The following is a 24,872-nucleotide window of genomic DNA, read 5'->3' on the forward strand; positions in this document are numbered from 1 at the left end:
TGTGGCTTCCTGGGTATGAACTAGTTCGAGTCGCCCATCCCCGCTCCTGGAGGTACATAGAGAAAACAACAGCAGCACTGAACGGCTAAATGCTGCGGGTACATCCATACAGCCAAAGCTGTGCACGGGTTAGCCTGAACCAGCTAGGGCAGGTTATGATAGCAGTGAGGACAGAGCAGGGTGGGCTTTGGAGCAGGTCAGGAAGCAGTGTATGTACCCAGGATCTGTGCTGGGCTGGCACTACCCATGCCAAAGCCGGCGCTGTGCTCGCTTCACAGCTATTGTGCCCTGCTCTGGCTGGATTCGAATTCATCACAATGGCAAGGTCCATGGTGGACTTCACGGAGTCTCTGCCCTGTCTCCCTTTAGACAGTCAAAACTGCATAAAAACCTCATCTACTCATGCTGTCATGGTGCTGTTATGATGATTAATCATCTCTGCTATGATAACACATTGGCGCCAAGACCTCAATGTGTCAGGTGCTGTACGAACACAGAACAAAAAGCCAGTCCATGCCCCTAAGTGCTTACAACAACATGTTAGAGACACAAGGCGGGCGAGGTCCTACCTTTGATTGGACCAACTTCTGTGGTGCAAGGTGCAAGCTCTCAAGTGACACTCGGCTATTTTCTGGGCTGGGAAAGGTGCTTGGAGTATCACCGCTACCTACAAGATTGTTTAGCGTGAAGAGTTAACATGTCACTTCTAGGTAAAATGGACCGTTAACCCCTCTGCAGCCACAGGACAAAGAGGGGTAAGTGGGCTACAGATTGTTGTCAGAAGCCATAACTCCAGTGTCCTTTTCATGTCTAGTGAAGTTATGAATATAAGCTCCCACGGCCCAACAGAGCTACAGCGACATTGCACACAGCAGGCTACGCTAGTCTGCAGGCCCAGGAGACGATGCCAAGGTCTAGTAACATCCTGCAAGCGAATGACTGACAAAATGGGATCAGTCCCCTAAATCTAAGGATGAGTGAGCACACATAATTACACCCCCCACCACCGGACTCTCACGTGACCCTGCCCTCTGGAGAAGAAAAGTGCCACTGTTTACAATGCAGGGTTTACTGAGGGTCAGCCTGGCCGCTGATATAAACCAATGTGGCTCCACCAACTTCAGTGAAGCGGTGCCAGCTTACTCCTGGCACGGGGGTCTCCAGAATCAAGCGTCACAGAGTTTCTTCAGCTGACTTTCTGAGTTTCTTTCTGACCCCCTACTTGATAGGGCAACTTCCATCTTTTCATGTACTATGTATATGTACCTGTTACTATATTTTCCATGCCATGCATCTGATGAAACGAGTTTTAGCCCACAAAAGCTTATGCCCAAATATATGTGTTAGTCTCTATGGTGCCACAAGGAGTCCTCGTAGTTTTTTCTTCAGCTGCAGTTCCCCTGCCTACTATCTCGACTGCTAAAATTCTCCTCCGAGGCACAACTGGGCCAGGAAGGGTCAGCAGCAGCGCCTAACAAATGCAGCCTGCCCGTTGTGTCATGTACAAGTTTGTTGTTTCCTTCCTGGTCAGATCCGTGGCTGGGGAATGTCTTTTTCTAAATAGCTTTCCGTGGCAATGACTGGATTCCCTGAAGCGTGGGCGGGGCTACAGTTAGTTCTGGGAACTCCATCCTTTCCACTAACTTGGTTTGCTCTTTAGCCATTTGCTCTGACATCTCCCGCACAAACCGAAAGCTTTGTTACCGCGGTGGGGACAGGCAGTGGTGCTTCCAGTACCTCAGCTGCTTCAGAGGAAGGCGCAAGGTACCCCCTAGTGAGCAGTTATGGAATAGCTTACCCCAAGCGAACATTCTTTCCTAATCTCTAGGGTTAGAGGTGAGTTTATGCCCTGAAGCATGAGCATATATATCCTTTCTAAAAGATTATCCAGTCTAATGTAATGGTGGATATTCTCTTTATCCATATGCATGTCTAATCTATTTATTAATCCTGTTAAACTCTTGGTCACAATATACTGTGGCAAGGAGTTCCACAGGTGAACTATGCATTGCATCAAAAACCATTTCCTTTCATCAGCTTTAAGTGAGTTGCCTTTCAGTTTAATAGAACATCCTTTGTCCTGGTAGTATGAAAGTTCTCAATGTCTCCCAGTCCACATACTGTGTCGGTGTTTTGCCAGCTGTGAGGTTGCATGTGAGCCTCAACACTAAAGGCAAAAGCTGCATTTTCTATCTTTGCTGTTCTTTCTCCCTCCCCCATTTGTGTGCGTTTGTCTTGTTTTGCCTTCTAGGAAATGGGATCAGCCTTAAACACCACCAGGAATAACGGCAGCTCCAGCTCATCTCTACTAACTTCCCTTTCCCCCCAAAGGACAGTTAACAGCAGCGTTAATACCATCGGAGACTGTCAACGCAGGTTTTCCTTCTAAAACTGAAACAGGGAATGGAAACAAGAAATGTTGCTAAAGTAAAAACTGTACTTAATATCTTAAATTTCAAATTCTTCTGCTTTTTCTTTCTTGCCCCTATCTTTAATAAAGTGTTAAAAGGAAGTTTAATGGGATATTTCCATGGTACTAAGCAAGCTGAGATCTCTCTCTACCGAACTCCGAACTTGTTTACCGCTGGACAGTTTCAGGGTCATGTTAACACCTTTGACACTTTGGGCCCGTTTGGTCCATCTAAATCAATACAACAGCCCTGTTCTATGTTCGTATCGTACCTGGTGCTATGGGTCCTGGTCCACAAGTGGGGCGCCTGGGCACTATATAATTATAATTAAGGCCCTACTTGAATTGCGGGATGATTATCAAATAATCGCGGCTGAATTGCGGACAAGATGTGGAAAAGTAATAATGGCCCTTTATTCATTGCAGTCGTTTGGAAAAGCCAGAGAAGACCTATTTGTTTAAGAAATGTTTGCTGGAACAATATAAACACTCAAGTATTAACTTAGGCCTGCTAATTTTTTTGATAATCAGACAGTTTGCTGCAACTAAATTACAGTCATTAACGCAAGGGGTTGACAGCGGGAGTCTGGGTGGCTGGTGGGACCGGAAAATTGCAAAATTGCAGCAGAAGCCTAATATTGCAGGACCCACAATTTCCACAATATTGCAGATGATGTTGAGCCTTAATTTTAATATTTAGTAGAGGTGAACATGAGCAGTTCCAATTACTCCTTCTAAGACGGATTGCCTTTAACTCGTCACCACCAAATTTCATCTACCATTGCGCTGCCCATTGGACTACAGAGGGGGAATACAGCTGCAGTTACCCTGCACTGTGACAGCTGCTGATGCTTGAGGTCACTGTGCTGGTAGGAAATAGATTAGATCAAATATGCCCAGATTATGCTAGCATGTGAAAGACATGGTTTCACTTCCTGCTTTGCTACAGACACTTTGCATGACCGTAGGCAAGTCATTTACCAATCGGGCCTCAGTTGTTGGCCTGTAAAATGGAGCCATAGCAGGGCCCTGCTTCACACAGGCACTGTGAGGCTATTTACAGGTAAAACTAGCGTAGTGCTCAGAGACTATAGTACATACAGCAGATGGTCTCAGGCTGGTGCACCCTTTACACAGCTGCCACAAAGTGAATTCCTGCAGGCTGGCTTTTCACATGTTCATCCTGCGTGGACTTAAGCAAAGCTGAGGGGCTCAAGCCTGGCTTGTGTGGCAACAGGAGGAGGAAAGGCCACAGCAGCCCACCTAGCAAGAAGGTACAATGCCCTCGTGGGTCCTGACCAGACTAGAATGTAAACCCTTAACTCTGACCTCTATTTGGGGCTTACCTTAAAGCTCCTGGTTTTAAGAATTTGCAAGAAAATCTGTGTTTTCATTTCTTTAAAAGTAAGTTTCTAGCCTTGTGGTTGCAGAGAAAATCTTGAAAACATGAATCGAGTGACTAGCAGCAACGAAGCAAAAGGCAAAGAAAAAGACCCGAATGGCAGTTATTTTGGTTTTTACAAAAAGCTCCTGATTTATAAGCCAGGCTCATGATTATGTGGGGCCTGATTGATGGGGTTTGGCTGCTTCTCTCTTGACATGTGCGGTTTACACGGGTCACTCTTTATGTTCATGGAATGCGCTGTGTCTGCGAAAGTGTGAGGTTGAAGTTTATGGTTTGTGTTACAGTGGGAGTGAGAGGACTAGGGGTAGTGCTTCTATTGTCTGTGAGCTGACAGCACTATTCGTGATAAGGGAAAGGGAGCCTCCCAGTCCTACTGGTCATTTCTTTGCATTTCAGGAACTGAATTGGGTGGGTTTTTCTGAGCTGTTACTTACCATTAGCTTTTTGTTTTGTATTAACTCTCCAGCTATCTAGATATCGATCGACATCACAGTCTATTTAGCTGTGAGCTGCTGGAGAGCTGTGCACTAACGCATTAGGCAGTGTGACTCTGTACACTTTGAATACTTTCCACCCCAAGAAAAAAGGAAAGACACAGCAGATTGAAAACAGGAAACATGCGTGGTTCCACGGGTTTGCTTCTTATTTGAATACACCTGGTTTTACTGTATGCGGTGTCAGCAGACCTTTAAATACTAAGTCCACTGCAAGCAAAGTTTCATATGTTGAGAGATGGACTGCAGTGAATGCATTTTGCTGATCATTTCTTTTTGCTGTGCTTGGGGTATGTATGTTTTCCTATGGTTACGAGGCTTGGTGCAAGTTGATTTGCAGGTATATGCTGTTCAGAGCCATATGACAATTGCATTTATCATGTATGAGGCAGATGCTGCTCTGCTTTGTAGCCAGAATACAAATCTGCTTTCTGAAGAGGGTGTAGAGATCATATTGTTTTAATATGTGGAGGCTCACAGGACTGTGAAGGGAGATGAGACCCAAGACAGAAAGATCAATCTGTATATGTGCAGCCAGGAATCATTTTACAATGTATATGAGAGCTGGGTGACTAATTTGTAACAAAGCATTCGGTACCTGTCTCTGCCCCCTCGCTCAGGGTGTGTAGTGCCTTATTTCACAACTAGAAGTATTTAGACAATCTGTCACTTACAGTGATTCGCAGGGAGCCTAGCCACAGGGGGTCCTGGTCTGTGACTGGGGGTCCGAGATGCTACCATAATAAATAATAACAATGAATGGATGCCTAGGAGGAACGGCGTGAAAGTAGCACTGGGGAAGACGGAGGCTGGCTGTCAGGTGAAGTTTACAAACAGTGAGCTCTGTCGGTCAGGCTGTTGAACGGGGGGTCAGCCCCAAAGTTTACATCACTTAAAACTAGATGGCTCAAAGTGCTAGAAATGGATTGTGTCGCAAACCTCCGTGGAGCAGCTTGTAGGGAGCCGGCATGCACTGGCCAGGGTGATCCTGGTGGGGCGGATGAAATTACCCTAATTCTGCAGGTCTTTGCAATCTCGGATCTCTATGCAGATAAGACTATTCTTTTCAGGGCTCTGGAGATGGCTCTACTGGCTACTATCTGTCCAGGGATGCATGTGCCGTGTCTTGCTAAAGGGAACATGTGTCTAGTGGTTAGATTGGAAGTCAGCACTGCTGGGATTTGTTCTCAGTTTGCAGGGGATGTGTGGCTAGTGGTTAGAATAGGGGAAATGGAAGTCAAGACTCCTGGGGTCCTATTAGGATTTTCCTGTCATTCAGGGCAGGGGTAACAACTGTCAAAAGTGAAGATTAAAAAATCTTTCCTATTATTTGAAGTTTGTTTCAAAAGCAAAGTACGTGCAGGACAACAAGGATGTGCCTCACGTCAAACAAAGCAACAGGAACCAGAGCTGAAGTCAATTTTCTCTCTGTAACTCTGTTGTGGTGCCCCCATCTTAGGGCTCAGTGAGGATGCTTTGCACACCCCTAACCCCTTCTCTAAACCCATTCAAGGCTTTAATGACAGAGCGACTCAAACTCCTTAGGAGGGCGGCCACTGATATTATCTCCATTCACAGAAGGGGCGGACCAGGAAGGCTGACAGATTGCCCGTAATTACACACTTAGGGAGCAGCAGAGATGGACACAGGACCTCTGACTCCCAGTCCTCTGCTCTAACCGGTAACCTAGCCACTAGTTCAGAGCCAGATCTAGAACCCAGGAGTCCAGACTCCCAAGCTCCTGTTCGAACCACTAGGAAACATTAACAATGCATAAGACACTGTCTACTGAATGTGCTGAAATATGGGGCAAAATGAAATGAGTTAAAGAAAAGAAGAAGACCACGAGACAGCCTCTGTTTGGAATTTCTCATTGGTTTGGTTGGTTCAAAACTGGCTCCGTACCAGGTGAATACATGCTGTAACTTCCCCTTGGGTTTTTCTGTGTTGGGAGCATACCAAAGAAGTCCCACATGGCATGAGAGCTGCTTTAGACTCATTGCCCATCTCTGACCCCATCCTTTGGAATGCTGCTGGTCCTGGATTTGAGCCGGGTTTTAACCTGGATTCTGTCTTACGGGGTTTTGCCTGTTGTCAAAGTTCAGATGAGATGCCTGCCCCAGGCTGGCTGTGCCCTGTGGCTGGGAACTCTGCCCTGGCAGAGGGATCTTCGAGATGATCTAACAGGGCTTTTCCATCAGTCGCTATTAAGATTCTAATCACAACACCCCATTCTAGGGCCTGGTTCTCATTTACACTCTGCTACTAGCATAAGTGAAAACCAAGCTCGTCGGCTATTCCTGCCACATCCTGGGAACACACAGCTGCATGCTAGGGTGGCTATTTTGTGATGGTTTGTCGTATTTACTGAAACTGTATAACTGTGTGTTTGCAAACGAGGCAGGATGGGGATCTGCTGGCTGGGCGGGAGAACCCCCTTTGTTGTTTTTCTGTGTGGGGCAAACCCCCTCCTCTCATGGAAATAATTCACAGGAAAGAGCGGGCAGGAAAATTAGTTGTTTTTGCTTCCAGTTTAACTGACAACAAGAACCCAGTCAATGATGAGCTGGCATCCCTCACTACTAATGTTTCCTACAAAAACAAAGCATCAGTGAGCAATAGGCAGGTGAATGTGAATCACTGTACCCTGGGTAACGGGAGGAAAAGGGGTCTCAGGGACTTCCCCCCACCAAAGAGGGCTGATGCCTTCACAAAGTTCTCTCCAGGAGAAATGGACAGTTCTGGGCATTTTTCATTGATCCCAATCTATGTATCTGTGCATGTGCATGTGCATGTGCATGCACACGCACACGCACCACACACACACACACACACACACACACACACACACACACAAAGGTTTAAAATTGTTTTTATTAGCTATGTTTTTCCATAGCACGGATCGGTCCATTGTCTGAGCACCTAATGAGCATTCAGCCTGACAGTAGCCCGGTGTGAAGGAGAAGTTTTATGATCCTCTGCTCACAGATGGGGGCCTGACATTTGCCAACAGGCCTTTTGGGTTCCCAGCTTGAGACACTTGAAAGGCACTTGGCTTTCAGCAGGCAGGTGCTCGGCACTCTGACAAGGCAGTCCCTCTGAGCTGTCTCACGTTTCATGGATTTTAAAAGGCCAGAAGAGACGATTAGATCCTCCAATCCCACAGGTCACTCAATTTCACCCTCTGACCCCTGTACTGAGCCCAATAACTTGTGTTTGGCTAAAGCATTTCTGCCAGAAAGGCCTCCAGTCTTCATCTGAGACGTCAAGAGACGGAGGAACCACTGCTTCCCTCGGCACTTTGTTCCAATGGTTAATCGCCCTCCCTGTTAGAAATCTCAGCCTTATTTCTAAAGTTGGGTACCCAAAATCATGAGCCACGTTTGAAAATCTTAGCTGGGGAAACTGAGGGCCAGAGCTTTACCTAAGGCCAAGCAGGGAATGTACAGCAGAAGCAGGAATTGCATGTGGATTTCTTGGTGTGCAGCCTAGTGCCTCAAACACAAGATCATCTTTTCCTCCCTGCCCATCTCTTGCTAACAGATCCGTTCCATCGGCTGGTCACTGCTGAATTCCATCTGCTGTGAGATTTCATTGCAAACATTTCACAGCGCTCCCTTCTCGAGAACTGAGACCAGTCTAATTTTAAGGGATTCAAGTGATGGGTCTCCCATCTGACCCCATAATCTAACAGACCTCACTCGAAGGAGATTTCCTGGGAGATGTCATCCAAATTTCACAATTTCAGCTCATTCCTCCCAGGCATTGCCCCTCGTTCCACCCCGAACAATTCCCCTCCTGTCAAATACTTATAGGCAGTGACCTGTCTCCTTACCCCCTTTGCAGTGGTGGTGAATGCCTGCAGCCCCTCATATTAAGGTTCCATTTAGGGTTAATGAACAAATCGACGATGCAGGCATGTTACAGACATGTGCTATAGACGAGTGGTTTCCAAGCTGTGGGCTGCGGACCCCTGGAGGTCTGTAGACTATGTCTAAGATTTCCAGTAGGATCCGCACCCCCATTTGAAATGTTTCAGGGGTTCGCAAATGAAAAAAAAAAGGTTGGAAACCATTGTTCTACATGGTCCTAAGCACATCAGCTGGAGGTATTCTAGCAGGCTGGGTTGTGTAATCAGCCATCCCAACAGGTCATTTATTGAAACAACTGACTTCTCATATATTAACCTTTTATCAGCTATTCATAGATAACCCTTGCAACAGTCATTTTTTCCCTCTGAACTCATTCTAATTTGTCATCCCCTTCCTGAGCCCATAGTTCCCAGAAAAAAGCACAGTAATCTAACTAAGCCTTACATTGCCAGGGACTCTCACCCCAGCTTGGAGTCTGACTCAGAACTGCTTTGAGTCAAGCAAAGGCTTTCCCCTTCATCCTGCGCTTAAAGGCCACCCCATTGTTAACTAGCCTGCCATTGTTAAAGTGAATGTAGACAAGGCCTTGGTGTGATTAGTAATTGGCCCCTCAGCTAAGCAGAGGACTGGTGAAAGCAGCAGGGACATCATCACAGAGCTGCCTTTTCTTCTGACAACCTAAAAGCGCTTGAAGAAAACCGTTGCTGACAATGAAAACTTTTTCGCTTGTGTCGATTTTTCGAGGGTTTCCTGTCAGCCCGCAAAGGGAGTGGGGGTTCTTGGTAAGCGAACCAGCCCAGGTGTCTACCAACTGGGCCAGCCCCTGCCACCCTGACCTGGCTGGGCAAGCATTGCCGCTAATTTCAGTGCGACAATGGGCCTGATCCTCAGCTGGCGCCAAGCGGTGTCACAGCGCTACATCAACTTACAGCAGCTGGGCTCTGAGCCGTTGACATCAGCAAAACGCTGGCCAGACGGCATGTGCTGGGGGTCTGGCTGCCATTGACTGCAATGGAGATGAGCCGAGTGACACCAGGTGCAGATTTCTTAGAAAGACGCGTGTGCAGGTCTTCCTGTTTTTAACCTGCTCAGATAGAGATGGAACGTCCATTGAAAACATTTTCTGTGTCTTGCTCGAATGGGCTGGTGTGTTCTTGGCCCTGGCGGATAGTAGGGTGTTCCCAGCATTGGACCACCCGCCAAGCGTTTTCGTTAATACAAATCGAAAGGTCCGTCTACACGCACTGCACTACACTACACGCTCCTTTCAGCGGCATGTGGAGTCTGTACACCGCATGCCTTCTAGCCCGGGTATAAACAGCTGTGCAGCCAATGAGTCACTGCTTAGGCACCGTACCCTACGTTCTCGCTACATACCCAAGCTGGGCCTCCCTTGTCTACACTGTGATTTTTAGCAGCCTACTGTTGCTGTGCCCTCCACCGCCAGAGCCGTTCATTGCCATGTGTCGGCAATGTTTCCTTCTCGGGAGCAGGGCACAGAAGGGAGAAATTCAGAGAGGCACGATCAGAACCCTGCTTCCCCCTTCCACCAGCAGTGCCATCATCAACCTCTGGCCCTCACTAACTGTGCGGTGCTGGATGGTGTGCTGGGGGCAGAGCCAAGACTGCGCTCCTCCCTGCCCACTTGTCTTATTCCCCCTTGTGCACAGTCAACCTGTGGAACTCCTTGCCAGAGGATGTTGTGAAGGCCAAGACTAAAACAGGGTTCAAAAAAGAGCTAGATATGTTCATGGAGGATAGGTCCATCAATGGCTATTAGCCAGGATGGGCAGGGATGGTGGCCCTAGCCTCTGTTTGTCAGAACCTGGGGATGGGCGACAGGGGATGGATCACTTGATGATTCCCTGTTCTGTTCATTCCCCCTGAAGCACCTGGCACTGGCCACTGTCAGCAGACAGGATACTGGGCTAGATGCACCTTTGGTCTGATGCAGTCTGGCCGCTCTTATGGGCAGCAGTGCAGCCCAAGATACAATCACACTCTTAGTATTGGAACAGGGCTTGCTAGTTGGTGGAGTCTGAACACCAAACTTTTGCTGGCTTGTTGCCAACTCTTGTAATTTTATTACAAGTCTCCTTTTTGGTGGAGCAGGAGGGAGGTTTCTTCAAACCCGAGGTCCTGGAGTCACATGATTAGGTGAGTATCTCTGCTTTCATTAGAAAAAATAATGAAAGTAAGTTTCTAGCACTCCTGTTTGTGGAGAAAAGCTAGAAAAGGAAGCCTGACTGTAACCCTAAAGGCTCAGCAAGTCGATGGCAAATAAAACAGCTCCAGAATATATAACTTTTTAAACATCTCATGATGTTTTTGAGGTCTGACTCGTGATTTTTGAACTCCTGGGGTGGACGACGCTGTGTATGTTGCCATTTGTAAAACATCAACTCATGTCTGCACTAACTCTGTTTCATTGCTCCTTGTAGGCATGAACTCTGGGTTGGAAAAAACGGTTTATGGAAGCCTGGGGGGCCCAACGCTGCTGAGCATAACGCCCAAACTTCAGAATTTTACTATGCAATTTAGCGACGCTCGATGGAAACGAAGTGCATTGAATGGAGGCACGAAGACATCTACCTTTCTAGCTAGCTATGATGGAAGAAATTATACCAATTACATGGAGAAGCGGATCAGGTTTCATCCCGAGAACTTCTCCTTGGAAATACTGAAAACCAGGAGAACGGATGCAGGGCACTATGAATACACCGTGAACAAACGCTTTGAGGAGCAGTCTTTGCAGTTCCAGTTGGAAGTGTATGGTAAGAGCACAGTATTTGTATGCAGGTTTGGGGAACTATGCTGGGTCCCGATAGCTGGTCTGGCTCGGTGGCTGGTCAGTTGCTAGGAGAAAAGGCCATTGGTGTGATGAAAATGGTGCATGGTTTCAGTTAGTCCAGCCTGGGGGTCCTGGAGGGAGTGGGACAAGCGTGCTGGCTGTGGGAGGAGCTGCTGCCTATTCCAGTCCCAGCCTCTCCCTGCAGCGGGTGCTGTAGAGACCCTGGCACTCACCCACTGCAGCAGCCTCAGCACCGTTCACACCCTCCAGCACCCAATGGCCCACATGCCCTTTGGCACCCAGCCCCCTCCTTCCCACCTGCTAGAGACACCCCAGCACCCAGCCACCCTCCTTCCCACCTGCTAGAGACACCCCAGCACCCAGCCATCCTCCTTCCCACCTGCTAGAGACACCCCAGCACCCAGCCACCCTCCTTCCCACCTGCTAGAGACATCCCAGCACCCAGCCACCCTCCTCCCCACCTGCTAGAGACACCCCAGCACCCAGCCACCTTCCTCCCCACCTGCTAGAGACACCCCAGCACCCAGCCGCCCTAGTGAGAGTGCCCACGTTTTGTGCAAGCCTTGCTCGGGGAGCATAATCTGACATTCATAAGTATATGCAAATTTTCACAAATATGCAATTGACCTCTGGTATAATTTGCATAAAACGCTACTCATGGTACTGCACCAAACTTGGCAGCCAGAGGAGGCCTTAGCGGCTAGAACTTGCTGCTCAATCGAATGGCGCCGATGTTGCTGACGTCTAAATGCCCTGGAGAAGGGATGACCCAGAGCAGGCCTGGGAGCCGCATCAGGCCAGCAGCGTTTCACTCAGGGCTGTCAGTTCCATCCTTCTCCAGATAGTCCATTCACCTCCCCTCCCCATCACTCCCTACAGAGCGGGTGTCCGTCCCCGACATCCAGATGGTCAGCAGGACCCTGGGGAACGAGAGCTGCAGCATGACGCTGAGCTGTGTGGTGAACAGCGGGGACAATGTGACCTACAGCTGGAACTGCAGTGAGGGCAACACCTCCCAGCTGCACTCCTACAATGACAGCTTTCTGCACCTCTCCTTCACCCCGGGGGAGGACAGCGTCTCTTGCTCCTGCACCGCCAGGAACAGAGTCAGCCAGCAAACCACCAGGTTCAGCTCCTCGGTGGAGTGCGCCAACAAGCCAGGCGGTAAGTGGGGCTGGAGAAGAGATGGGCAAATCCCCTCTGACTGTGCAGTGCCTGGGCCCACCGGGGCCAAGGGCCACTTGGCTGTTGGCTGCGCTGGCACCAGGGTTTGGTTCTAGGGGCCACATCCCCAGCTGGCATAAATCAGCTGCGCCAGGCCTCGGCCCAACATCTCTACCTTGCTTTGGGTCTTCTGTGCAGGCTCTGGATCCATCTCCACCCTCAGAGACAGGGATGGGCCCAAGTCTCTGAGCTCAGAACTGAGCCCTGGGCCCTGCCAACCTGGCTTAAACCCACGGACACCACCCAAGACATGGGCATTGAGACAGGCTCTGAAGGAAGCATTGGTACCTAAGTGGGCCAGATCCTCAGCTGGTGCATGGCAGCACAGCTCCATTGAAATCAACAGGCCTGATTCGCCTCTCTCATGTGCCTGTGTAAAGCAGGACTAGCTCAAAAGGCCCATTTCAGCAGCCAGATTGCAGGCCCCGGGCATTCAGAGCTCTGGGTAAGGAGCCATTTGTAGGGGGCCTACAAACCCCCAAGCTACACCTCATATTCCTGAGTGCCATCTGCTGGCACCTTATCTTCTCACTATTTACGTCTAGACAGACACGGGCACTGGTCCGTTTCCTCGTGAGGCCGAGGGCTGATTTACACCCGGGGCTTTTTACACCACTCCGGGTGCATAAAGCAGCCTTAACGGGGGCTGTGACAGTAATTTGCATTCACTATAAAGACGTCTTTGCCCTGTGGGAGCTTTAGTGTAAATAAAAATCCCGCCTCTGGTTTCATGGTTGCTTGGTTTTCAGAGCTAATCATGCAGCAGCCCCGGCTACAGTACAGTAAAGCCCAGGGTTGGTTATAAATCACACCTTCTGCAACATTAAATCCTCTGTGGGAACTTCCTCTCGACTAGCCTCTGGGGGAGAGAGTCTCTCTCTCATTGGGGTTTTTCTGTCACCTCCTTTATGACGCAGGGGACTTTTATGGGGTGTTTTAATGAGACATTTAAACCTCAGCCTGGGACGTTTTTCTCTTAAGTCTCCATTTGAATTAACATAGTCCGACCCAGATTTCTACCCTGCCCCTTGCTGCCTTGTGTTGGGGGGAAAAACCATCCCCTCGTGACCAGCTGGACCAGGCCCTTTACAAACATAGACTGTATCAAACATAGACTGTATCCTGCTGCAAAGGTAACTAGAGCATCAGGGCTGGGAGAAGAACCAGTATAGACATAAAAAAAGACAATAAAGAGTCTATGCCTGATTCTCATTCACCCCCAGGCCTCTTTAAGCTCATGGGAAAGGGACCTTGGAGTGAGTGGGAATCAGATCCACGATTGTTTGACACTAGGACCCCCATTGTCTCCTTGGTTCCTTGTGCTCCCCTCTTTGTCCTGTTGTCTCTTGTGGTCTCCGTAGATTGGAAGCTCTTTGGGGGCGGGCCAGTCCCTTTGCTCTGTGTTTGTGCAGCACCTAGCGCCAAGGGGGCCTGGCCTATGACAGGGGCTCCTAGACACCCCTCAATACCAATGATAGCTATTAATAATGAGAGAGCAGCGTTCGATGTAGTCCTTCCTCCGTGGCGTCACCCTGCCAGCAGGAGCTTGGCAAGCCAGCTGTGGGAATGGAGTCAGGCCTCTGTAAAACCAGAGCGAAGCAGCGATGGGTGGAGCAGCTCCAGGTGTTTGGCACCTGACTGGGACATGTAAGAATTCGGCACGTAGGACCACATTTTAAGAGCGCTTGTAAGCGGGTGCTCTCACCTCTAGGGTGCCCCCTTGTGCCTGGACACGGCGTTACAGGGGACTTCGCCTCTCCCGTCTTCCTCCCACTGCCTTGGCCCCACGATGGCCAGTTCCAGCTGGTGTCTTCTTTCGACTTCCCCTCGGGGTTGTCAAGGGCCCGGCCCTCATGCCAAGTCACATGACAGTTTGCGCCCCTCCTGGGGTTACTAAAGCTCCAACTTAAAGTGCACGAACAAACAACGTCCACCTCTCTGTTCTGTCCCTCTGGGACTTGACTGGACTCGGCTTCTTGGCCCCAGCCAAGGTTCTCCTGAACGACTTCCTCCCCAGCACAATTCCCCCCTGCTCCCTCCCCTACGCTACCTCAGGGGGTACCTCAGCCTGGCCTCCAGCAGCTCCTCCCAGAGGAGAACTCGCCCTGTTCCCCCTTCCAGCATCCTCCTTCCTCCAGTGAGTTCCCAGCTCTATTGAAGTAGCTCTGGCCCTGCTGCACCATCGCTACTTGGGTCACTAATTAACCCTTACGCTGCCGGCTCATCAGTGATGCTGACGGACAGCAAGAGACTTAGGGGTTGAATTTTGAAAGGTATTTAGGTGCCCAACTCTCATTGGTTTCAATGGGCATTGGGTGCATAAGTACCTTTAAAAATCCAGCCCCTAGTGACTTTTGAATTTCAATTAGATTTAGGTTCTTAAGGCCCAGACCCTCAAAGGTATTTAGGTTCCTAATGTCCTTTGAAACCAATGGGAGTTAGGAGCCTGAATACCTTTGATAATCTGGCCCTTTTGAAAATGGCGCTTAGGTTCCTAAATCACTTTTGAAAATTTTACCCTGGTCTAGCAAAACACAAGCGTGCTTAACTTTAAGCACACAGGGAGCCCTAGTGTAGACAAGGGTCTGACGCTCAGATACACTGAAGTCTATACACGCGGAAAGGGGTTATAATTGACTCCTGTTTTTATGTCCCCTTTACTTTGCCACAGAGAGTCCCAATGGGGCTATTTACACACTTCAAGTGAAGCCTGGATTGGGGCCTTCCGTACCTTCTGCTGATTCTGCACTTCCTGTGTTTTCTCTCTGTTGTACACAAAGATAATAGACCGCGATTAAAGAGATAAAGGAAGCGGCAATGTGATCTAAAAGCTGCATGAGCCCTTGCTCTTGGTTAACAATCATCTCCCCTTAGAACAGGGCACCAAGCTCAGGGACCAGTTACTGAGCAGCTTCTTTTCTTTGTAAATCACCTTCCAGGCTCGCTCAGGAATGAGCTCGTGGAATCCATCGTGCCAATAGCCATTGTGGGCGTTCTGGCCTTCGGTGCAGGGGTCACATACTGGCTGAGACACAGAGGTAGGTTTTCAAGGCATTGGGAACTTGTTACAGTCTTAGGCCAAGTCCATCCTGCAAATCTAACTTCCGTCGGCATACAGCCGCCGCAGTCATTACAGTGCTTGTGCGTGGTTACACCGTGCGCCTCGTGTCGGCCGTGCACGTCCTCAACCAGCAATGCTTGTATCGATTATACTGTCAGCATGAGGCACTGTGGGACGGCTCGTGAAAGCTGGTAACAGCCGATGTAAGGCCTGGAGTGTCTAACCTGACACCACATCGACCGAATGACATCGCCTGTGACTCTACGCCGCTCAGGGAGGTGGCGTTAAGTCGGCGCAGCAGGACAGTTAGATTAGCGGGAGCCAAATTTAAACATGGACACTTCCATACTTAGGTTGACATAAGCTGCTGCGCATCGACCTAACTCTTGAATGTAGACCAAGCCTTTGTCCTGGTCAATGCACAGTTTTTGTACTGGTATAATGCTTCCAGTTATGGCTATAATCATTTATACCAGTACAACCCTAGTGATACTAGTATAAAGGTATCTTAGTATAGTTTATTCCCCTTCCTATACAAGAATAAACACCTTTCCTACTGGCATAACTCCGTCCACTCTAGTGGGGGGGAGTTGTAGCACTATACGCCAATATAGTTAAAGCTGTACGACACTTGTGTTTAGATGCGACTTTAGGGTGAAATTTATCCCTGTGCAAAGGGCCAGCATACAGTTCTTGCACCATGTAAATCCTCCTTCATTAGCCTGTGGAACTCATTGCCACAAGATGTCATTGAGGCCAAACATTTAGCAGCATTCAAAGAGGGGTTGGACATATACACCAGATAAAGAGAACATCCAGAGTTTTGTCTCTCTAAGGTACTTACCTGGCCCCCATCACTGCAGCAAAAGCCCCTCACAATTTTTAATACAGTCATGCCCGCAGCACCCCTGTGATGTAGGGATGTGCTGGTTTTTAACACATGGGGACCTGAGGCAGGAGAGACTGTGGCCAGGCCTACACTGGAAAAGCTTTGCAGGTATATAGCTATCCTGGCAAATCTTCCTAGTGTAGATGAAGTTTATATGGCAAAAAAATTGCTTTTGCTGGTGTGACATATTCTGGCTTCCCAAACGAAATAAGCCATACCCACAAAAGCACTTTTTTGCTGGTGTAATTGTGCCTATGCTAGGGCTTTTGCTGGTTTTAAAACATCATTAAAAATCACACCCCTAACCACATGAATACTCCAGCAAACGATTCTAGTGCAGACCTGGCCTTCTGCATCTGGTGCTTGGCCACTAGATCCTGGCTCTGACCCAGCCTGGAAATGCCTAGTGCGTAGGTTTTGTGCTGCATCTCTGCACATGGGTAAATTTCACCTGTATTGAGCAGACTTGCCATGCGTTCAGTCTCAAGGGAACTCCACCTAATAGTTTATTTTAGTTTTAAAGAGAACAGAAGTCTTATTTTCCACCCAGCATACGAAGGCAGGAAGGAAGATTAAAAAAAAAATGTAACCACTCGAATATCATTTGACTCACATACTTCATCATGTGCTCTTGTGATATGATCTCCTCTCATGACTTCAAGGGGACGCGAGGGATCCTAGCCTTGATATAACATGATAGGTATCTTGCATACATCTTAGATAAATAGAAAGGCAAGGTGCAATTAATTCATCCTTGTACTTCATCTTGTGCAAGCACTTATATTAGTGCGATGTGAGTGCAAATCAGAAAAATAGTGTGTCACAACCACTTTGCATAGGAGCAAATGACTGCACAAAGTGCCAGGCAATGGGTGATCCTTCTAGAAGTTATAGTTTGCGCACCTGATGTGCCCATTGTCTTGTATAGGCCCGGCACCTGGATGAACTACATGTCCCATGATGCATGGCTCTCTCACATCTCCATGAGGGGAGCAGATATAGCACAGGAATCCCTGGGCAAGGTGCATCATGGGAAATTAAGTCCAGCCAGAGAGTTCAGCCCATAAAGACGAATGGGAGCATAAATCATCTGGAACCACAACTTCCATGAGGCCATTTTAAATTGACACGTTTCAACTTTTGGCTTAAATATTTTTTTCACTATTTTGACAAACTATTGAAATCTTCTGTCAAAAGCAGCCACTTTTCATGAAAAATTTTTGTTTAGCCAAGAACCTTAATTTTCCTGTCAAAAAACCATATGGATGGAAAATTTTTGACCTGCCCGGTCGGTCAGCCTTTCACAACACCCGGTGAAGTTGATGGGGGATGTGACTGGTTTCAGGCGGCTGAACTTCCAACAGCTTGGGAACTGCTATCTTAGAGGAAGCCAGAATTTCATTAGGGCCTTATTCTGCTGACAAACGCTTAGACTGCAGGCATTGTGATGTATTCTGACAGGTCCTTGCCTGTATCTCTACAAATCTAGATCGCAAGGCTGACATGGTCACATCTGTGTGTCTCCTGCCCTAACAACCCTTGCAATTGTTTTTCCAATCAGGCCAGGAAGATCATGCACAGCTGAAGGAGGAAAAGGAAAGTTGCACAATTTACTCACAAGTCCAGAGGGTGGAGGTGAGTCAAGGCCTTCCATTCATAGAATCATAGATTATCAGGGTTAGAAGGGACCTCAGGAGGTCATCTAGTCCCACCCCCTGCTCAAAGCAGGACCAACACCAACTAAATCATTAGAAGGTTAAAATCCCATCTACCATGTGGGTGAATTTTACCCTGGGAAGAGGGCCACAAGGCTCATGTATCACCTACATCCTGCTTCGCTTGGGTTTGAGTTGCGTATAGGCGTTTCTGCACAAAGGGGAATTGACACTCTTCTGGGACTGATTTTAAACTGCATTAGCATCCAGCTATATTCAAAAAACTCACAATGTTCACCTACCTTAGGGTTGCCAGCTCTCCAGGATTGGCCTGAAGGCTCCAGGAATTAAAGATTAATCTTTAATTAAAGATTAGGTCAAGCAATGAAATCTCCAGGAATCCATCCAACCAAAACTGACAATCCTAACCTAGTTCCTTCCTGCTCCCTGTAACCACGCCCTAGTCGTGAGTCACTGAGTCTTCTCAGTTTACCGCCCTGAAGAAGGTTATGCCCTGTCTGCCGAGCAGGGACAGACGCAGCTATGGGGGGTGTGTGATGGATTCCGCTCCACCTCGCACAGCCGCCACCAAATGGCCTGACCCCAGCTGAGTTTTCACAGCGGTAATTTTAGAGAACTGTCTGGGGTGTCTGCACTGCAGCTCTGCGAGACCCGGGCTTGTGGACTCTGTTTCCAAGCCCATGCCTGAGCATCCATGATGGATCGTAAACCTGGGCTCCAATTGCTGGACCCGGGGCTCACAGCCTTGCTAACCCATCCCCACTGCGCTACGCAGACCTTCTGACTCGGAGCTGCAGCTTGAGCTGGGTCCGTGCTGCAAAAGACAGGGCTTCGACTTGAGTCCCAGCTGGGCTTGGGCTCTGACCCTCTCCTTACCAGGGTCCCGAGCGCTCGCTGACCTGAGTCAGACTGATTTGTGTGTGGATAGAAAGGGGGCTGGGGCTCACACTGAGTCAATGCCCATAGCGTGGGGTATAGACATTCCTTATGGGGCACGGGGAAGTTCGTGCAGCTCTGAGGAACTTGAGAACTAGCTCCATGTTTCTCACCTCTCAGTGACTCCCTGATCGAGTCACTAAGAGGACGTTTTGTGCTGGTTTCCTAGCAGCCAGCCCAGCTACTTTCCCCTCTGGGCAAGCCATGCCGAGTTCTCCCCTTCTTGCAAATCACCCAAGGTTCTGCAGGCCAAATTCTACCCTCAGTGACCCCTGTGCAGCGCATGCCACAACGGTGCGATCGCAGGGCTGAGGGGTGGTCAACGAAAACGCTTCCAAGACTCCCCCATAAGGAGAATCTCGCCTGCTGCAGCGTAAATACTGATAACATCAGATACAGATCTGAATGGAGAGCAACTACCCAGGTCATAGTTTCGCACTGGAAGCGGTTCCTGTCCACCGCTGAGGTCATTTCCTAGTTCAGTGAGAGTTTACCCAAAAGGTGGCTCTGCTCACTGGGCGAGTCTCAAGGAGAAGGCAAGCAGCCCTGCGAGCCAGACACTTTTGGCCACTGGGTGTCGATAGAGGCTCGTCACTGAATCCATACATAGCGTGGACCAAAGGATGCACTACGAGATCAGAATCGGGGCGGAGGGGGGGTTGTTGCAGAAGCTGAGGTGGCTAAAGCAGGCTGTCAGGGAATGTGTGGAGTGGCTGTGCAGTGCCTGGGGATTTCGCCTCTGGGCGGCTGGCTTGGCACCCAGCAGCTGTCACGCTCCAGCGAGATGAGTTTGGTCTCTGGTCAGGCACTGGCAGGCAATAGGCCGTAGCTGGGAGCTCTCTGCATGTCCCGCTGGGAGAGACTGGGGCTGGAGCAGCAGGGAGACCCTCTTTGAGCATGCAGCCCCTCTGCACATCTGGCCAGTTCTGCTGGCTGGTGGTGGTGTAGAGAGGTGTGCTGGCCTGTATGTTGGCCTGGGAGAATCTAGCCTGTAATTCAGAAGCAGCCACTGTAATGTCAGCTTCATCAGAGAGAATTTCTCCTAAGACCCTCACAGTCACAGGTGGTTTCCTGGCCCACTTTTGAGCGTGGTCTCCAGGAGGCTGAGTGCTGCAGCTGGCACATGTGGCTCTCCCCTATCTGGGCAGGAAGTGGTGGGTTCCTTCCGCTGAAGATGTTGGGCTCAGTTTTCTCTCTTTGCACAGCAGCAGAAAAGCTCTCGCCCCCCTCCTGTGGTGAAGTGCTCTGAGTGCACCACCATCTACGTCTGCGCCACCGGGCTACCTCCAGACACGGCTCAGGTGAGAGGGAATCCGTGTGCATTTCATTGCTAGCCCCGCAGTTAATGCCTCTCATCAGCCATCCCCTCCTCACTCCTATTGCATCCAGCCCTTCGCTGTAGGAGCAGATGATGGGTCACAGAAAAGAGGCTGGGCCTGATCCTCCATTGGGTTCAGTGGAGTTATACCTGAGGGGCCAGCACTGCTGGAGGTGCAGATGAGCGTGGCTGGGGATGTTTGCCCGACTCATTCGCTGGCTCTAGACGCGTCCGGCCTGGGAACACGGGCAAAGCCCCGGAAGCGTTTTCAGCAGCCGAGCTGGCTGTTTGCACAACAGCCCTTCAGTATGCGGTGCCAGCGGGCTTTCATCCCTGAACGTCCACCCCACAGCACAAATCTCTGACCCTGTGCTCCAGGATTAGATAGTAATGTAGGACCAGAGGGGACCTCCTGGGTCCCGGAGGCCTGTCCCTGTTCTCTCAACCACCCTCTTCGCAGAATCTCATTCATAAACTTGATCAAATTCTATCCTCAAACCAATTGGATTGTTTGCCCCTCCCCCTCCCCCCACTGCTGCTACTGAGAGCCTGCCCCAGAACCTCCCTCCTCTGATGGTTAGAAATCTTCTCACCTCCAGCTTCAGTTTGCCCCTGGGCAGTTTATCCCTGTTTGTTCTGGTGCCAATATTGTCCTTTAGTTCAATGGCTCTTCTCCCTCCCTGGTGTTTCCCTCGCTGTATGCACAGAAGGCAGTGAGATTCCCCCCCATCAGCCTGCCTTTGGCTAGGCTAAACAAGCCTCCCTGGAACGATCAGCCCTCTATTCCCCGGATCACCCTGGCAGCCCTTCTCTGCCCCGCTCCAGTTTGAATTAGATGAAAGCAGTAGTAGGCTGTTATCGTCCAGTGGCCCACCACACTGACATGCACACGCACTCTGCCAGCATATTACAAGTCTCCTTCTTCCTGCAGGGCTGGGAACAGGACAGGCAATTCTTGAACTCAGCTCCCCGGGGCTGATGGGCCAGTGGGTGCTTTGCTTCCCGCTCCCTTTAATGCTGAAAGTGGCAGCCGAAGCCATGGGGCTGCAGGGCGTTTGATAGTGCCTCAATCCATGTGCATTGCTTGGTTTGCGCACTCACTGTCTGCTCTTGCCCTGTTTTCATTCCCAGCCCCCAAATCCAGGGCTGATGACCATTTATGACAGCGTGATGCCTGCAACAAGCTGAACCCCTCCCCGGGGAATGTGCAAAATTGTAGCCGCTCTGGAGACACCGACGGACTTTTACCCTGCCCACAGCAGAAACCCATCTCTCCAGCTGGCTGAACTTTTACCCACGTCCACGTGAAATCCCACTTGGCTCCACAGAAGCGGGATAAAATTCCACTGTGCAATAGCAGTTGGCACAATGTGTCTCATTCAAACCGAGACCCGCGGCTGTAAACGAGAGTCACAGAGTTCATAACAGCAGAGCAGAGGGGAAGGATCCAAGTGAGGCGAGACACCCACGAGGGACTTTGCGTGAGAGGCGCCCAAAGACAACCATGATGGGCGGCCATATAAAACCCTAGGTTGGACGGATAGAGGGACAAGCACAGGAAAAGAGGGAGGATCGCAGGTGAGACTGGCTAGGAGGGAGATACAGACAGGCTGCTCCCGGTGGCCAGAGCTGCATAGGAGAAGGTTCAATCACCACCGGCAGCCAGATGGTGCAATGGCTCTGAAAAGAGGCTGATGCTGGAGGACTAGAGGGGAGCAGAGACAGTGAATCTGTCTATTGCAAGGTCCACGGAGGGTTTCAAAAATAAAGCGAACTGGATCCTAAGGGGCTGATCCTCAGCTGGTGTAAATCAGCCTAGCTCCCTGGTCTGCAATGGAGCTACGGATTTACATCCTCTGCGCATTTGGCCCATGTGAATGCGGTCCCTATGTATTATCACCCCACTGCTGATAGAATAGAAGTGTTAGATCTGCCTCTCAGTCCCAGAGCAGGAGCAGGCTCCATGGGGATTCTGCTCTGGACAGGTTCATCTTGATTCAATCAGTTCCATATTCAGGATCAGTTCTCCCCTACCTGCTTCTGCATAGTGAAATTTACCCCGCACAGAGGTCCAGCGTGAAGCCTACACTCCAGTTTGATCCTAAATCCCCCCTGCTCAATTCCCCAAACAAGCCCCCACTTGTAATCCTGGCTCTGTCCGCTGTGGGGCTTGAACCCTGGATCTCAAAGCACGAGTCGCCCAGCTCTGTTGTAAGCTCACCAACCTTGCTATGCAGACCCCTAGATGGGGACAGAGTGGCACATTATGGAGTTGTGGCCTGCACATAGAGCTGATTGGAGAGATGTCCCCAAAACCGTTTTCCATAGGAATGTGCAGTTCTACTGAAATCAACAAGCCATGCAAAGTCAGGTCAATTTTTTGCCGGAATTTCATTTTGGAAGAAAACCAAGGGGAACTATTCCAGTACTGTTGCAACGTCCCATTCTGACAGTTTTTGGAACACAGCGTTTCAGTTCTTCATTGGGAAAGGTCTTTTCATTCTGAATTATTTTGAAATTTTGCATCAGATATTACAATGCATCTCACGTATTTGCGTTCTACTATGGGGTTTTTAGAAAAGCTGAACTCAGAATGAAATGGCATCAAAGCGAAATGTTCCGAGTGCCCCCAAGCAATTGCAATTTGTCGTTTCGATTCAGAATGAAGCCATATTTTGAAATCTTGTTAAACAGCGCTTCCACCCTGCACATGGCTCTAGTTATGCATAGCCCTTCAGCCGGCCCTCTGTGCAGGGGTGAATTTCACCATCAGAGAATAGACCTCCCTCTCACAACCATGGGCGGACTCGTTCCTGACGTACTTACCCCTCTGACCTGTGAGAAGGGGTAGGGACAGTCTGATAAATGACACAGATTGTTTTTAAAAGGTTCTCATGTTGCATTAACTTGGGAGGCAACATGGTCTAGCAGTCAGAGTGCGGTGACTAAGCAGCTGGACTCTTGGGGTCTAGTCTTAGCTCTGCCACCAACTCTCTGTGCGACCTTGGGTGAGTCCCTTTGCCTCCCTGTGGCTCAGTTTTTCCTCTGAGCTGTAAAATGGGCATCATGATACCAACATACAGCATGGAGGGAGAATCAACATTTGTAAATTGCTTTGGAAACCTCAGAGAACAACTTATGTTATTTGTGCAGCGTGAGCTGACTGTGTGTGCCAGCTATAGGAAAGGAGAAAAAAAAAATAACACACTGACAATAAAATCCTCCAAAGAAATTAGTTGAGGTTTTAATTGCTGAAAACTCAACCTCCCCGCTTGGAGACAGCTCCAGCCGCAGTCTTTCGCATCCTCCTCTGCACCTTGGTCTTCTTCCCTCTTCAGGTTTTTGTTCTCTCCAGACTCACGTTCCTCCAGGGAGGCAGCGGCGCCTGAAGACCCAGTATGCTGAAGTTAGAGCGGTGCTTAGTTTTGCTCTTAGTACCCACCTGTGGCCAGCGCTTCCACTGAGGCTGTGGGGCTGCTCCCTGCTGCTAGGGAGGTGCAAAGAGGGGATGCCCTTTGTGCTTCTGCAGAGAGGCGGTGGGAATAAACGTGAGCCTCGTGCTAACGAGACCCTGTGGCAGACTCACCCCCTGCTGTTGGGCTAGAATTGCATGCCAGCCCCAAGTTCTCCACCATGCCATGTTGTGCTCCCACCATTCTGCACCTGCCACTGGACAGGATCGTGTCCTTAGCGTCCCGCCTTCTCAGGGAGAGTTGAGTCATAGGTGCTCTTTGCACATAGTTCACACCTCTCCTCCACTCCTCCGTGTGGGGCGAGGTGTCCTTGCTCATGCAGACTGAGATAGCCTTCCCCGAGATAACCTCAGACACCTTAGACTGCTTCTAATGGGCCAGGGGGTTCCCAGGCTGGGGAGGTGTCTCTTGAGCTAGAAAGGGTGGAAACTTTCCTCCTCGTTTCTCCTGCTAGCCACCAGCATCTGGGAAAAACCACACCTGGGATTAGCTCAGCATGCAGAGATGGGCTGGGATTAGGGATGAGGTCAGAGGTGGATTATTGGGTCAAAGAGAGACGGGGCTCCCCCTGAGCTCATTCACACTGAGGCCAGGCCACAGGGTCTATAGCTCATGACATGGGCACAGGAACATGGAACCTGCCAGACCCAATCAGGCCTTTATCTAGCCCTGTATCCAACCCCCAACAGTGGCCCAGCAGCAGCTGCTTCTCCGGAAGGTGTCAGAAGCACACATTGGGCTGAAGTGGGATAATCCACGCCCCCCAATTCTTAGTGGTGGGAGGCAGGTTTTCTTGGTATTTATCCTGGTTGGGGGGAATAAGGGTGTGGTGTCACAGACAAGGATGCCTTGTCACCTATCCATGTTGATTCCACAGCTTCACGGGTAAATGAGGCACCTGCAGGAGACCAGTGGGGATATCAGTCAGTGCACGAGAGTTACTCCTACCTCGGCAGAGAGTAAAGCACCCTCAGAAGTTAAATGGATTCACTCCTTAGATACACCAGCTTCTCCCAGCGTAACCCAGGCCCGCCAGCTGGGGCAAAGCCACCCAGATGCGATCATCCACAGGGAACGGACAGGGCCAGGCTGCGATGCCAACAGAGGGGATTCTGTATTGACGCTGCTGGACACACCCCAGGGCTCTCTCTGGCTCCCAGCCTGTGCTGCCTTTTGTCACCACATGGGTTCTCCTTAAATCCTAGCCTGGGCTACGCCATCCTAGAAGGAGCAGCTGGCTGCAACTCCAGGGTACACTCAAACTCTGCTGTGCTGTGGGGTCCCACTCCCTGGCTGGGCAGT

General features: G+C 49.8%; 1 protein-coding gene across 2 annotated transcripts; it reads left to right on the top strand.

Annotated features, from left to right (window-relative positions):
* The first annotated feature begins 4,423 nt into the window (after positions 1–4,423).
* LOC127038225 (signaling lymphocytic activation molecule-like) lies at positions 4,424–23,332 on the top strand. Of its 2 annotated transcripts, none has more exons than XM_050930735.1 (7): positions 4,424–4,599; positions 10,623–10,955; positions 11,873–12,157; positions 15,157–15,255; positions 17,729–17,802; positions 19,985–20,080; positions 21,229–23,332. In XM_050930735.1, exons 1-7 carry the CDS (start codon positions 4,548–4,550, stop codon positions 21,283–21,285), a joined length of 996 nt encoding a protein of 331 aa, XP_050786692.1. In that variant the 5' UTR covers positions 4,424–4,547; the 3' UTR covers positions 21,286–23,332. The 2 variants fall into 2 exon arrangements, with proteins under 2 accessions (XP_050786692.1, XP_050786693.1); XM_050930736.1 differs by having other exon boundaries at positions 19,988–20,080.
* Positions 23,333–24,872: the final 1,540 nt, after the last annotated feature.

Source organism: Gopherus flavomarginatus, chromosome 20 (genome assembly GCF_025201925.1).
Source record: "Gopherus flavomarginatus isolate rGopFla2 chromosome 20, rGopFla2.mat.asm, whole genome shotgun sequence".
Taxonomy (NCBI): domain Eukaryota; kingdom Metazoa; phylum Chordata; order Testudines; family Testudinidae; genus Gopherus; species Gopherus flavomarginatus.

What these genes read in the sequence shown, in the direction of transcription:
- LOC127038225 (XM_050930735.1), top strand. Translation starts at nt 4,548, where the DNA reads ATGGACTGCAGTGAATGCATTTTGCTGATCATTTCTTTTTGCTGTGCT. An exon ending in ATACTGGCTGAGACACAGAG is followed by an intron (nt 15,256 to 17,728) that starts GTAGGTTTTCAA and finishes TTTTCCAATCAG; the next exon opens with GCCAGGAAGATCATGCACAG. An exon ending in TACCTCCAGACACGGCTCAG is followed by an intron (nt 20,081 to 21,228) that starts GTGAGAGGGAAT and finishes TTTCATTCCCAG; the next exon opens with CCCCCAAATCCAGGGCTGAT.